At 41.4% G+C, this 13977-nt stretch overlaps 1 protein-coding gene across 2 annotated transcripts in view; it reads right to left on the bottom strand.

The window, feature by feature from the left end:
* The window catches only part of dclre1a (DNA cross-link repair 1A (PSO2 homolog, S. cerevisiae)), a 30110-nt gene that overhangs the window by 11464 nt on the left and 4669 nt on the right, over positions 1-13977 (bottom strand). For both annotated transcript variants that reach the window (XM_071346982.1, XM_071346981.1), the window contains exons 2-6: positions 10694-11983; positions 6112-6245; positions 4890-5008; positions 4482-4625; positions 4070-4215 (exon numbers count right to left, since the gene is read on the bottom strand). In XM_071346982.1, the coding sequence (XP_071203083.1) occupies positions 4070-4215; positions 4482-4625; positions 4890-5008; positions 6112-6245; positions 10694-11983 (1833 nt within the window). The remainder of the gene's footprint in view (positions 1-4069; positions 4216-4481; positions 4626-4889; positions 5009-6111; positions 6246-10693; positions 11984-13977) is intronic.

The raw sequence follows: 13977 nt of genomic DNA on the forward strand, positions 1-13977 counted from the left end.
TAGCCTCCTAGCCCATTCACTTTGTTGACTGATCTTTTCTCTCAAAAAGCAGCTCCCAATGCCCTAAAACAAATTCTGTGCCACACCAAACAGTACCTATACTGTAACTCCCAGTAATGCATACCAAAAATCTTTGGTTAAATCACATTATCTGGTGTAACAATCTATAGCTAAGAGAAATGGTGATCAGCAGATGGGAGAGGTGATAATTATGAAATTGCCATACCAAAGAAACATTCAGGGAATACTTGTAAAGCCGTGGGAGGAGTGTTGTCATGATCAAACTGCCATGCAGCTCCTCATGAGTCATCTGTTTGAAATGCAGCATAATATCTAATCGCTCGAGAGGGATACAGTTCAGAGGATACAGTTCTGCTATAATGACACACGCAGGAAAAGGAATTATGTATCTAGAATCCACTCCAGGAAGAAGCCCAGGCTCTACACAGTATTGCCTGTAAGGCAAAAACAATTATACTCTATTGTACAGTTTGAACAACAGTTGAACCGTGCCAGCATAACATCAACATTATGGTAGATTAGTTGAACATGCATACATGTGCACATGCTTTACATTTACAACAATATCTAGCCTAATAGAAAGAAATGCTGATGTTAAACGTTTGCTAACAAGTTATAAATGCAAGGAGTGGAGCATAACAAGTTAGCAGGTGCCAGGCTAACTAGCTGGCCAACTTCAGGCATGTGCTAACGTTTGCTGGTAAACCTAACTTTGTAGATTGCTGTTTGGTAGCTAGTCGTATCTACGACTAAAAAGAGAAAAGATGGTTTTACAATCGAGATACAAAAGATATCTGATTGTAAAACTTATATTTTTAGTCATGATATGGCTAACGGTAGTTGTTTAGCTAGCTACCTATGTAGCTAATTTCTGTTTGCTAACTTATCTATTTGATTTCCCCCACTGTAACACAGTAGTATGTGAGCCAGCAATACACAATATGGGTTTCAGTAGATAAACTAGAGTTAGCTAGCAGGAAAAATAACTTGCTTAGCTACGTACTGTATTTCAGATCAAATTTTATTTGTCACATGGGCCGATTACAACAGGTAATTCAGTGTGTTCATTTCAACCTTACAGTGAAATGCTTACTTAAACCCTTAACAATGCTTTAAGTTAAGAAAAAGTAGTATTAAATAAAAATAGAATAAAAAAATTTGAATAATTAAACAGCTTAAGTAAAATAACAATAGCGAGGCTATATACAGGGGGTACCGGTACAGAGTCAATGTGGGGGGCACCGGTTAGTTGAGGTAATATGTACATGTAGGTAGAGTTAATGTGAATATGCATAGATAACCAGAGAGTAGCAGCAGCGTAAAAGAGGGGTCTGGGTAGCCCTTTGATTAGCTGTTCAGGAGTCATGGCTTGGGGGTAGAAACTTGGCGCTCCGCTTGCCCTGCAGTAGCACAGAGAACAATTTTTAGGGCCTTCCTCATAGAGGTCCTGGATGGCAGGAAGCTTGGTCCCAGTGATGTACTGGTCCGTACGCACTACCCTCTGTAGTGCCTTACGGTTGGAGGCCAAGCAGTTTCCATACCAGGCAGTGATGCAACCAGTCAGGATGCGCTCGATGGTGCAACTGTAGAACCTTTTGAGGATCTGAGGACCCATGCCGAATCTTTTCAATCTCCTGAGGGGGAATAGGTTTTGTCGTGCCCTCTTCACGACTGTCTTAGTGTGTTTGGACAATGCTAGTTTGTTGGCGATGTTGACACCAAGGAACACAAAGCTCTCAACCTGCTCCACTACAGCCAGTCAATGAGAATGGGGTTCGTGCTCGGTCCTCCTTTTCCTGTAGTCCACAATCATCTCCTTAGTCTTGATCCCGTTGAGGGAGAGGTTGTTGTCCTGGCACCCACGACCAGGTCTCTGACCTCCTCCCTATAGGCTGTCTCACTGTTGTGTCATCTGAAAACTTGATGATGGTGTTGGAGTCGTGCCTGGCTAGGGAGTACAGGAGGGGACTGAGCACGCACCCCTGAGGGGCCCTCGTGTTGAGGATCAGCGTGGCGGATGTGTTACCTACCCTTACCACCTGGGGGTGGCCTGTCAGGATATCCAGGATCCAGTTGCAGAGGGAGGTGTTTAGTCCCAGGGTCCTTAGCTTAGTGATGAGCTTTGAGGGCACTATGGTGTTGAACGCTGAACTGCATTCTCACATAGGTGTTCCTTTTGTCCAGGTGGGAAAGGGCAGTGTGGAGTGCAAAAGAGATTGCATCATCTGTGGATCTGTTTGGGCGGTATGCAAATTGGAGTGGGTCTAGGGTTTCTGGTATAATGGTGTTGATGTGAGCCATGACCAGCCTTTCAAAGGACTTCACGGCTACAGACGTGAGTGCTATGGGTCGGTAGTCATTTAGGCAGATTACCTTAGTGTTCTTGGGCACAGGGACTATGGTGGTCTGCTTGAAACATTTTGCTATTACAGAAAATGACAGTGAAGACACTTCGTTGGTCAGGGCAAGCTCGGAGGACACGTCCTGGTAATTCGTCTGGCCCTGCGGCCTCGTGGATGTTGACCTGTTTAAAGGTCTAACATCGGCTACGGAGAACGTGTTCACACAGTCATCTGGAACAGCTGATGCTCTCATGCATGTTTCAGTGTTACTTGCCTCGAAGCGAGCATACAAGTAATTTAGTTCGTCTAGTAGGCTCGTGTCACTGGGCAGCTCGAGGCTGTGCTTCCCTTTGTAGTCTGTAATAATTTGCAAGCACTGCCACATCTGACGAGCTTCGTAGCCGGTGTAGTACGATTCAATCTTAGTCCTGCATTGATGCTTTGCCTGCTTGGTCCTTCGCAGGGCATAGCGAGATTTCTTATAAGCTTCCAGGTTAGTCCCGCTCTTTAAGCGGCAGCTCTACCCTTTAGCTCAGTGCGGATGTTGCCTGTAATCCATGGCTTCTGGTTGGGGTATGTACGTACGGTCACTGTGGGGACGACTTCATCGATGCACTTATTGATGAAGGCAGTGACTGATGTGGTGTACTCCTCAATGACATCGTAGGAATCAGGAACATATTCCAGTCTGTTCTAGCAAAACAGTGCTGTAGTTTAGCATCTGCTTCATCTGACCACTTTTTTATTGATCTAGTCACTGGTGCTTCCTGCTTTAGTAAGTAGGAATCAGGAGGATAGAATTATGGTCAGATTGAGGGTGAGGGAGAGCTTCGTACGCGTCTCTGTGTGTGGAGTGAAGGTGGTCTAGAGTAATTTTTTCTCCCTCTGGTTGCACATTTAACATGCAGAAATTAGGTAAAACGGGTTTAAGTTTACCTGCGTTAAAGTCCGCGGCCACCTGGAGCGCCACCTCTGAATGAGCGTTTTCCTGTTTGCTTATGGCCGTATACAACTCATTGAGTGCGGTCTTAGTGCCAGCATCAGTTTGTGGTGGTAAATAGACAGCTACGAAGAATGTAGATGAAAATTATCTTGGTAAATAGTGTGGTCTACAGCTTATCATGAGATACTCTACCTCAGGCGAGCAAAACCTTGAGACTTCCTTAGAAACGAGATCCGACTGGGGAAAATCTTTTTGAACTGTCATCCAACTCTGAATTCCAAGTCGAAAACTGGCATCTTTCTAGAGCTCCAACTTTCCAACCTGAAGATCACTGACTCGTTTTTTTTCTCGAGTTCCCAGTTGTCTTTAAAGCACCATGACCATCAGATGCATCTCTACCATAAGTCCAGTAAAGTAAAAAAGAGAATTATTTGCAATTTATGCTCAGCTGTGCCTCGTAAGTGCTACACCAACCCATGTGTTTTGTTAACAAAAGCTTGACTTTTGAAATATAATATTGTCTGAGAAGAACAATATTGGCAGGCCTATAGCCAATATGCTGTGATAAATAGGCCTACTGCACAAACCTAATTCCAACAGAATGGTTTTTATTAGGTTCGTGTAAAATAAAAGAATCTTAGCGGTAGATACCGGCTTCCTTTTTGACTGCGAAAGTAATCTTGACTCAGAAAAGGTTGGTGACCACTGGTGTAGCTCAATAAAGTTACTTTAAGGTGATCAAACACTCAAAATCAGCACTCACCCAAGAATACTTTCTCTTTGCCCACTGAATAGGAGCCACACACCACCAAAGTGCGAGGGTTGAGGGTCACACACATGAAGGCTGTGTTGGCCGCAAGGTTTATGACCTCCTGCTGCGTGGGGAAGGTGTATTCAGGACTGCAGTAGCTAGAGAGTGAAAGAGGAGACATGGTTTGAGAGGTGTTTAACAGCAGTGGTTAAATTGAGCCGTAACCCTAGCTTCATGTTCACAGCCCAGCTCAACCCTAACCCTATCTTCATGACCACACCCCGACTCAAGCCTGACCCTAGCCATAACCCTAACAGTGGCTTCATGTCAACAGCCTGGCTCAACCCTAACTCAAACCCTACACATAGTTTCATGTCCACACCATGGCTCTACCCTTAGCCTAACCCTAGCTTAAAAAACTAACGTGGTGTCTAGGTAGAGTGTCTGGACTCGGCAGCTCAGCAGCTCGTGGTAGGCCTCCATAGAAGGGTCAGCTCTAAAGTCTCCCGTGTGAAGCACAGTCTGGCCATCGGGCAGGAACAGCAGCAGCATGGCAGCTCCTGGACAGCTGTTGGCAGAGAGGAGAGGACCAGGTAACATATCACAACTCAAGACCGTTTCTGAATGCCAAATAGAATCCGACCCCCTAAGAAGACCAGTAGATGTGAAAGGAATGGATAGGTTCTGTATGGTAATTGTTTCACCGCACACTCCGATAGCCTGAGTGGAATTCTCACCATATGACATTTTTCATACTAATATAGGGAAGAAGAGGCAAGATGGGTCAACAATTCACAGTCTATTTAAAGCCCTTTGATTTCTTCATACTCACTGGTTGGCGTCAAGCAGTGTGACCTTCAACCCATCCACAGTGACCTGGGTGTTCATGGGCAGGATGTGGACGTACTGCTCAGCCACCCTCAGCTTACTCTTCACCAGGTTACCTGTGATCTGGGGAGACGCACAGCTGTGAGCGGTCAATAAATGGGCTGCAGTGCCGGACCACATATACAGTGCCTTCAGAAAGTATTCATACCCCTCGACTTTTTCCACATTTTGTTGTGTTACAGCCGGAATTTTAAATAAATTAAATTGGGATTGTTTTGTCACCGGCCTACACACAATACCTCATATTGTCAAAGTGGAATTATGTTTTTCCAAATTTATCACAAATGAAAGCTGAAATGTCTTGAGTCAATAATAAAAAAAATAATAAAAATGGTGCCATCTGGTTTGCTTAATATAAGGAATTTGATAAGATTTATAATTTTACTTTTGATACTTAAGTATATTTTAGCAATTACATTTACATTTTATACTTAAGAATATTTAAAACCCAAATACTTAGACTTTTACTCAAGTAGTATTGTTCTGGGTGACTTTCACTTTTACTTGGGTCACTTTCTATGAAGGTATCTTTACTTTTACTGAAGTAGGACATTTGGGTACTTCTTCCACCACTGCCTAAGACCCAAATCAAGTTTTACTTAATGAGGTCAAAAACTAAGGTGAAATCAGTGAGTTCAGCTGCCCTTTAAAGGGGCAATCTGCAGTTCCTACATCCATTTTTTAACTTATACATTTATGATATATACCCATTAATTCTTGACGAATATAACTTCTAAATGTCTCATGAGCTTAGTTCAACTGTTGTACCCCATCAGAACCTATAATATAAGCTTGTTTTACTCCAATGTTTGTAAACAAAGTAAATGTAAACAAATACTATATAGCCTCCAAACATGGTTAAAACTATAATATTGGTATCATGGATGGTCAGTCCTTGCATCCATAGCTCTGTCTATGAATTTGAGAGTGGTTAAGTTAAGACTGAAGACTTATCTCTTCAGTCAGTCTTATGATTGAGTCTGGCCCAGGGATGGGAAGGTGAACGGCAAGGTACTGGAGAGACAAGCCACCCTTGCCGTCTCTGCTTGGCCCCAACTCTCTATTGGGATTCCTGACGCAATCAAAATTATAAAAAAATATATAATTGATTGACAGCATGCATTGCCCCACATGTTCCATCTGTTTTAGTTGGGAAGTGCCCTTACGCTGTTACAGTAGATATGGAATGTAGAGCTCTTCTTCAGGCCTCCATAGTGGTCTGAATGGAAGTGTGTGAGGAAGTAAGTGGTGATGCCCTCAACCAGCCCATACTGAAAAGCATCCACAGCTAACTTAGTGCCTGTGCAAAAAGAGAGAAAAAAATAAAGCTGTGTTTGAATACCCATACTAACAATGTATACTACATACTATTAGTTAATTTTAGTATACTATAAACAAACGGCATCGTTTCAGTTGAGCGTACTAGCGCTTCACCTGTCTACCGGAAGTTGATGTTGTTGCTATGCAACCTCTGGCTAGCTTGTTAGCATAACAAATGACTTACTAGACATTTTACAATTCCGGGTGTGTTCGTAAATTCATTCAATCTGGAGTACCAGAGTACGCTCTGGGCGTTCGTAAATCCAGAGTGTTGTCAGATTGTTCATTTGTAAATTCAGAGCGTTGAGAGCGCACAATGGACGCTCTGGCTGAGGTGTAGGGTTGAACCGAGCATTCAACGGGAGTCAAGCACCCAAGCTAACTGGCTAACGTTGGCTAGCTACTTCCAGACAAAAAAAAATTCGAGAACACCTTACTCTGACCATTTTACTCACCCTAGTAGAGCTGGTTAGGCTGTTTTCATGTTATCCAGAGCGTTGGTGATGAACTGCTGTTGGCAACATTTTAATTACACTTTTTTGCCGAAGTTTACTGACACGGCCATATTCAACGGGTGTTAAGCGTTCAGTAAATTCATCAGTTATTCTGCGCTTAGGCAAACTCAGACGAGTGTGCTCTGAAATCGGAGTAGATAGCCAGAGTGAATTTAGGAACGCACCGAGTGTGCCAAAGCACAGAATAACTGATGCATTTACGAACGCTCAACACCCGTTCCGACGAGAGTGCTCTGAAATCAGAGTAGATAGCCAGAATTAACAATGTCCATTGAACGCACAACGACTATACCACTTAGCTAAGAATGATCAAGTCAATAAACATTGGGTAGTTATAGTTAGTTAATATACTGCCTGGCAAGTTCGATGTATTAGTAGCCAACTAACGTTACATACTGCTCTAATGTAACAAATTGTCAGCCAACAACTTATTTCAAACGGCATTATTTTATTACATTGCTCAACATTTTCTTAACTTTAGTCATAATTAGTTAAAGCAATGAATTTGTATCCGCTCTCGGACTTTGTCTGCATATTTTCCGCCATTTTCTTCAAATCTGAAAATGTTGTGAAGCAACGCCCATTTTTTTAAGAATTGCATTATGGGCCCTAAAAGCACGGAAATAGTGTCCACTGGTTGTATACTTTGTATATTGGCAAATTTAGTACGACATTCGTGAACTTTGGCATACTAACTATATCCATACTATATACTCAATTTACATCACAAATAGTACGGTTAGTGTGAGTATTACAACACAGCTTTAGACAATAAGGCCATGAGAAGGACACTAGTCACTTCCAGACATACTTGAGAAAAACATGTTGCAGAATAAAATGAGTTTTATATGTGCAGATTTCCACTAGGCGCTCTTGATTTAGCTCTCCTGGAGCTGACTGGAATTTGCACTTTTTTAAAATGTATTTTGCCTTAAACGCACGCTAAAGCCAGGTAGGCCTAAACCTTTTGCACTGTAGCATAGGGTTAGCAGGAACATCTTGATATTGCTAGCAGTATTCTAAGCTATCTACAGTCGGAGACTAAGGTATAATACAATACGTTTCATGGAAAGGCGCTAGGGGTGGCTATCTTCAAAAAGTCCCCCATAAGTCCGTTTAATAATACTTTCCTGTGAATAGCCTACGCCAGTCTCCGACTGCACATTGTTAGCAGTGTGTTAAGTGATTTCAGGAGGTTGTTCCTGCTACCAATTAGTAGCGGTCGACCGATTAAATCGGAATGGCCGATTTAATTAGGGGCGATTTCAAGTTCTCATAAAAATCGGTAATCGGCATTTTTGGACACCGATCATGGCCGATTACATTGCACTCCACGAGGAGACTGCGTGGCAGGCTGACTACCTGTTATGCGAGTGCAGCAAGAAGCCAAGGTAAGGTGCTAGCTAGCATTAAACATATCTTATAAAAAACAATCCATCTTAACATAATCACTAGTTAACTACACATGGTTGATGATATTACTAGTTTATCTAGCTCGTCCTGCGTTGCATAAAATCGATGCGGTGGCTGTTAATTTATCATTGAATCACAGCCTACGTCGCCAAACGGGTGATTTAACAAGCGCATTCGCGAAAAAAGCACTGTCGTTGCACCAATGTGTACCTAACCATAAACATCAGTGCCTTTCTTAAAATCAATACACAAGTATATATTTTTTAAACCTGCATATTTAGTTAATATTGCCTGCTAACATGAATTTATTTTTACTAGGGAAATTGTGTCACTTCTCTTGCGTTCTGTGCAACAGAGTCAGGGTATATGCAGCAGTTTGGGCCGCCTGGCTCGTTGCGAACTGTGTGAAGACTATTTCTTCCTAACAAAGACAGCCAACTTCGTCAAACTGGGGATGAATTAACAAAAGCACATTTGCGAAAAAAGTACAATCGTTGCACGAATGTATCTAACCATAAATATCAATGCCTTAAAATCAATACAATATGTGAAATTCATGTTAGCAGGCAATATTAAACTAGGGAAATTGTGTCACTTCTCTTGCGTTCATTGCACGAAGAGTCAGGGTATACGCAACAGTTTGGGCAGCCTGGCTCGTTGCGAACTAATTTGCCAGAATTTTACGTAATTATGACATAACATTGAAGGTTCTGCAATGTAACAGCAATATTTAGGCTTATGGATGCCACCCGTTAGATAAAATACGGAATGGAATAAACGTTTTGTTTTCGAGGTGATAGTTTCCGGATTAGTCAAAGGTATATGGTTTAGAGAGAAATAGTCGACGCGTTATAATTCCTGTAATAACTTGCGGCTGAACTTGAAAGGGGTTCCTTAGTTATTTTACCGTTCATGTCTTCCATAGAGAATGTCTTGATCTACTTCAAATAAGGTCTGTGTTTCGTGCAGGCTTAAACCGCCTCGGCGTTTTGATACCCGTGTAAATCTCACTAGGATAAGGTGATGTTTGTCAACATATTTTCATAAATCCACTCTACAATTTGTTTTTTTAAATCTTCGCTTATACTTAGCCAATATTGATCAGAGTTACCTTGTCCTATGGATATCTACACAGTTATAAAATTGGCAGGGTGGTGTAAGCCTACACGAAACACAGACCTTATTTTAAGTGAATCTAAAAATATCCTATGGAATAAATGAAGGAACTGCTTTTCAGATTTTGCTAGGTGTCATGGGAATTATGACTCGCACTTTGGTTGTCAATTCTTACCATGCCCATTATTAAAAAAGGATTTCCTGCATATAGAAATTACAGTTTTTGTTTTCAACATTCATCACAGGTAACTTAAACTCTATTTTTATTCAAACAGTTGAGAGTATTTGTCTCCTAAGCAGACTCTTCAGTATCATTGTCACTTCAGAGCTGTGTGTGTGTGTGTGTGTGTGTATATAAATACACACACACACAGCTCTGAAGTGACAAATTAAGTTAAAATAAAAGTGTTCATCGTTCATTCAGTATGGTTGCAATTGTCATTATTACAAAAATGTGTGTGTATGATATATATATATATTGGATTTTTTAAAATTAATCGGCATCGGTTTTTGCCCTCCAATAATCGGTATCGGCGCTGAAAAATCATAATCAGTCGACCTCTAATTTCTACAGAACGCCGTTTGGGTCTTTGCTTGTCAAAACAATACATGAAAGAATAAACGTTTTGTTTTTGAGATGATAGTTTCCGGATTTGACCATATTAATGACCTAAGGCTCGTATTTCTGTGTGTTATTATAATTAAGTCTATGATTTGATAGAGCAGTCTGACTGAGCGGTGGTAGGCAGCTGCAGGCTCGTAAGCATTCATTCAAACAGCACTTTACTGCGTTTGCCAGCAGCTCTTCGCTGTGCTTCAAGCATTGCGCTGTTTATGACTTCAAGCCTATCAACTCCCGAGATTAGGCTGGCAATACTAAAGTACCTATTAGAACATCCAATAGTCAAAGGTATATGAAATACTAGTGGTATAGAGAAATAGTCCTATAATAACTACAACCTAAAACTTCTTACATGGGAATATTGAAGACTCATGTTAAAAGGAACCAACAGCTTTCATATGTTCTCATGTTCTGAGCAAGGAATTTAAACGTTAGCTTTTTTACATGGCACATATTGCACTTTTACTTTCTCCAACACTTTGTTTTTGCATTATTTAAACTAAATTGAACATGTTTCATTTATTTGAGACAATTTATTTTATTGATGTATTATATTAAGTTAAAATAAAAGTGTTCATTGTTCATTCAGTATTGTTGTAATTGTCATTATTACAAATAGGGATATAAAAATCGGCATCGGCTTTTTTGGTCCTCCAATAATCGGTATCAGTGTTGAAAAATCATAAAATCGGTCGACCTCTACCAATTAGCCATCCACAGGGCACACTGCATGCTACTTACACTAGTCACCGACCAACTCACCTGGAATCTTTTTATAAAACGGGCATCGCTTGGACTCCCTTTGCTCTCCATCGGTTCTCCCCCTGTTCCACCTCTTCCTACCTCCCTCACTTGGAGTCTGTGTACTTCCACCGTCTGATCTCACTCCAACTTTAGGGGTCTCCGTGGCATTTGCACTTCTGCCTTTCCTCTGACGTCCTCCATGGTCCCCTTTGCGCTCTTCAAGTACAGGACCCTGATGGAGACTCACCCCAGGTAAAACGTTCCCAGCCTCTTGCTCCTTCCCTTTGTCCTTCAGGGGCTTGAGCCCAAAAAACACCCCAATGTCTGTCTGTTTGAGCCCAGAGGCCTTGCCCTTGCCCTTCCTAGTTGTCATGGTTGCCTGAAATTGTTGGGTGGGGGAAGCTTGGGAAGATGGAGGCACTTGAGGTAATGACATGTTCAACTCCGTGTTTGTGTGAGCGGGGCACTGATCCAAGCTTTTGGAATGTAGGCTGCAATTGCTGCTTGGGCTGAACAGGCTCTCCCGTAAGCTTTCTAATACTATACTTTTTGCAGACTGGAGTGGAGGCTTAGCACTGAAGGCATTACAGTTATCCTCTGTATGCTCTTCTCTTGACAAGCTAGGTAGGTGATTGCTATGCACTAATGAGCCAATCGATACCACCTGGCTGTCGCTGAATACTGGAGAACCTACAACTTCATTCGTTTCAGAATGAGCCACAAGGTTGGAAAATAACTCATCACTTGAGACTCCATCACTGAACAACAACATTGAGTCATTATTTTCCCCATCTTCTAACATACTGCTTGGAAATAGAGCTTTTTTTGGTTGTGTCCCATTAACTTCTATATCTTGGGGAAACTCAGACATGGGGGAATAGGAGATCTCATCATCACTAGAAGCTGAGGGCTCTGCTTTGACAAAACCACCCTCAAGGCCTTCAACCCCACTATTGTCCTTATGGGGGGTTAATACTTTTGTTTTATTGTCTTGGAGGGTAGACTTCATGCCTTTGGTAGAAGGTGACCAGCCTTTCTTTTTTCGGATTACCTCTGGAGCAGGAGACCGGAGCAGCAGAAGGGCATTTGGCTTTGTGGGGGATGTAGCTCCACTGTGTCTGTTAATAGGAGAAGAACTTTGGCTGTCCTGTGAGCTTTCCAAGCTTAAATTGGCCCCGCCATTGGTTACCAACTCCAAGCTGAGGCAGGGCGCCTCATTGGTTGCTCGGCTGTGGGCAAGCAGGGAGTGGCTGTATCTCTGGTAGTGGCTCAGAATGGTGGAGTAGCACTGGATACCATTGGGACATTCTGCACACATGACATAAAACACAAAGACAGAGCAGGATTAGGAATTACAAGGGATATGAGATTATGGTTAAGAATGGCATTTGCATGTAATATAAAATAGACATGGGACATCATGAAACTGGAAAAAAAGGACATGCTTTTTTGGAACTTTCTGAAATTCAATACAATAATTTATTGAAGTTGGAATTGTTGGGTTATAACTTGAAATATACTTACTCCTGTTGCTATATTAGACATGATTGATTATGTTATCTGCATAATGAATGTATGTTGCTCTCTGCAAAATCACCGGATGTTTTGGAAGCAAAACATTACTGAACATAACACGCCAATGTAAACTAAGATTTTTGGATATAAATATGAACTTTATCAAACAAAACACATGTATTGTGTAACATGAAGTCCTATGAGTGTCATCTGATGAAGATCATCAAAGGTTAGTGATTCATTTTCTCTATTTCTGCTTTTTGTGACTCCTCTCTTTGGCTGGAAAAATGGCTGTGTTTTTCTGTGACTAGGTACTGACCTAACATAATCAGATGGTGTGCTTTCGTCGTAAAGCTTTTTTGAAATCGGACACTGTGGTGGGATTAACAACAAGTTTATCTTTAAAATGGTGTAAAATACTTGTATGTTTGAGGAATTTTAATTATGAGATTTCTGTTGTTTGAATTTGGCGCCCTGCACTTCCACTGGCTGTTGTCAAGTCGATCCTGTTAACGGGATCTCAGCCGTAAGAATTTAACAAACACACACAGGTCTAAAGCACTGCATCTCAGTGCAAGAGGCGTCACTACAGTCCCTGGTTCGAATCTAGGCTGTATCACATCCGGCCGTGATTGGGAGTCCCATAGGGCGGCGCACAATTGGCCCAGCGTCGTACGGGTTGGGCCGGGGTAGCCGTAATTTTAAATAAGAATTTGTTCTCAACTGACATGCCGAGTTAAATAAAAATCACACACACAAGCTATTTTATTTGCATTTACTGTCCCCGTTACCAGTAAAACATAATCAAAACCTCAATTTATTTCACTTACTTGCTTGCTGTTTCGATGTTCAGTCATTTTCAAACAGGATTTCTACAGAACGCCGTTTGGGTCTTTGCGTGTCAAAAAAATACACGTCAAATAACAGTATTTAACGTGTCAAATAACCTTGTTGACCAAGGTTATTCACCTGAATATTACTATTCACCTGAATATGACTGCACGTCACATAATAATTTAACGCGTTCATACATTTTTTTAACGTAGTTATTACACCATCACTCATACGTCACAACGATTGATCGATACGTATGCTATGATGCTGGAAAAGTTGTCTCACGCACCTACAGTGCTGGTCATAAAAAATAATCTAGCTAGCTCATGGATGCAAACAATGTTCTTCCCCCAAAGACATAGCAAAACGACACCTGTTACTATATAGCTAGGTGTCATCTTCTAAAACAAGCATAATTTATAAGACAGTTCTTATTTGGTGGTCGGACCCATCTGTTAAGCTACCCACAATAAGGATTAGCCACAAGTGGACTATGCGGTTAGCCTTCAAAATAAAAGTATGACATAATTCTACTATTTGTATTAATTTGCTACACTGTCAATGTCATACTTTTATTTTGAAGGCAAACCGCAACTTACACTATTGTGCCTAATCCTTATTGTGGCTAGCTTCACAACACATAATGCAGTCCGGTCGAGCGTCACTAGCCAGATAAAGCTAACTGGCTGCTTATAACGTTAGCTTTGTGCAACAGGGTTAAGTAGCTGGCTAGCTATTTATTTTCATGAACTGAAGTTCAATTTCAATAGGTGAACAACAAGTGGCAACCTAGCTAAAACTAGAATAATGAAAATGACTGCAGTTTCTACTGGTCATTGTTTTCAGGCTGGTTGTATTGGTGCTAAAGCTAGCTACCCCATAAGTTGCGGTCGAACAAATTATGCTTTATTACCAACGCAGTATTGTAAACACATCGTTCGTGGCCGGTGTTT

Source organism: Salvelinus alpinus, chromosome 17, assembly GCF_045679555.1.
Source record: "Salvelinus alpinus chromosome 17, SLU_Salpinus.1, whole genome shotgun sequence".
Taxonomy (NCBI): domain Eukaryota; kingdom Metazoa; phylum Chordata; class Actinopteri; order Salmoniformes; family Salmonidae; genus Salvelinus; species Salvelinus alpinus.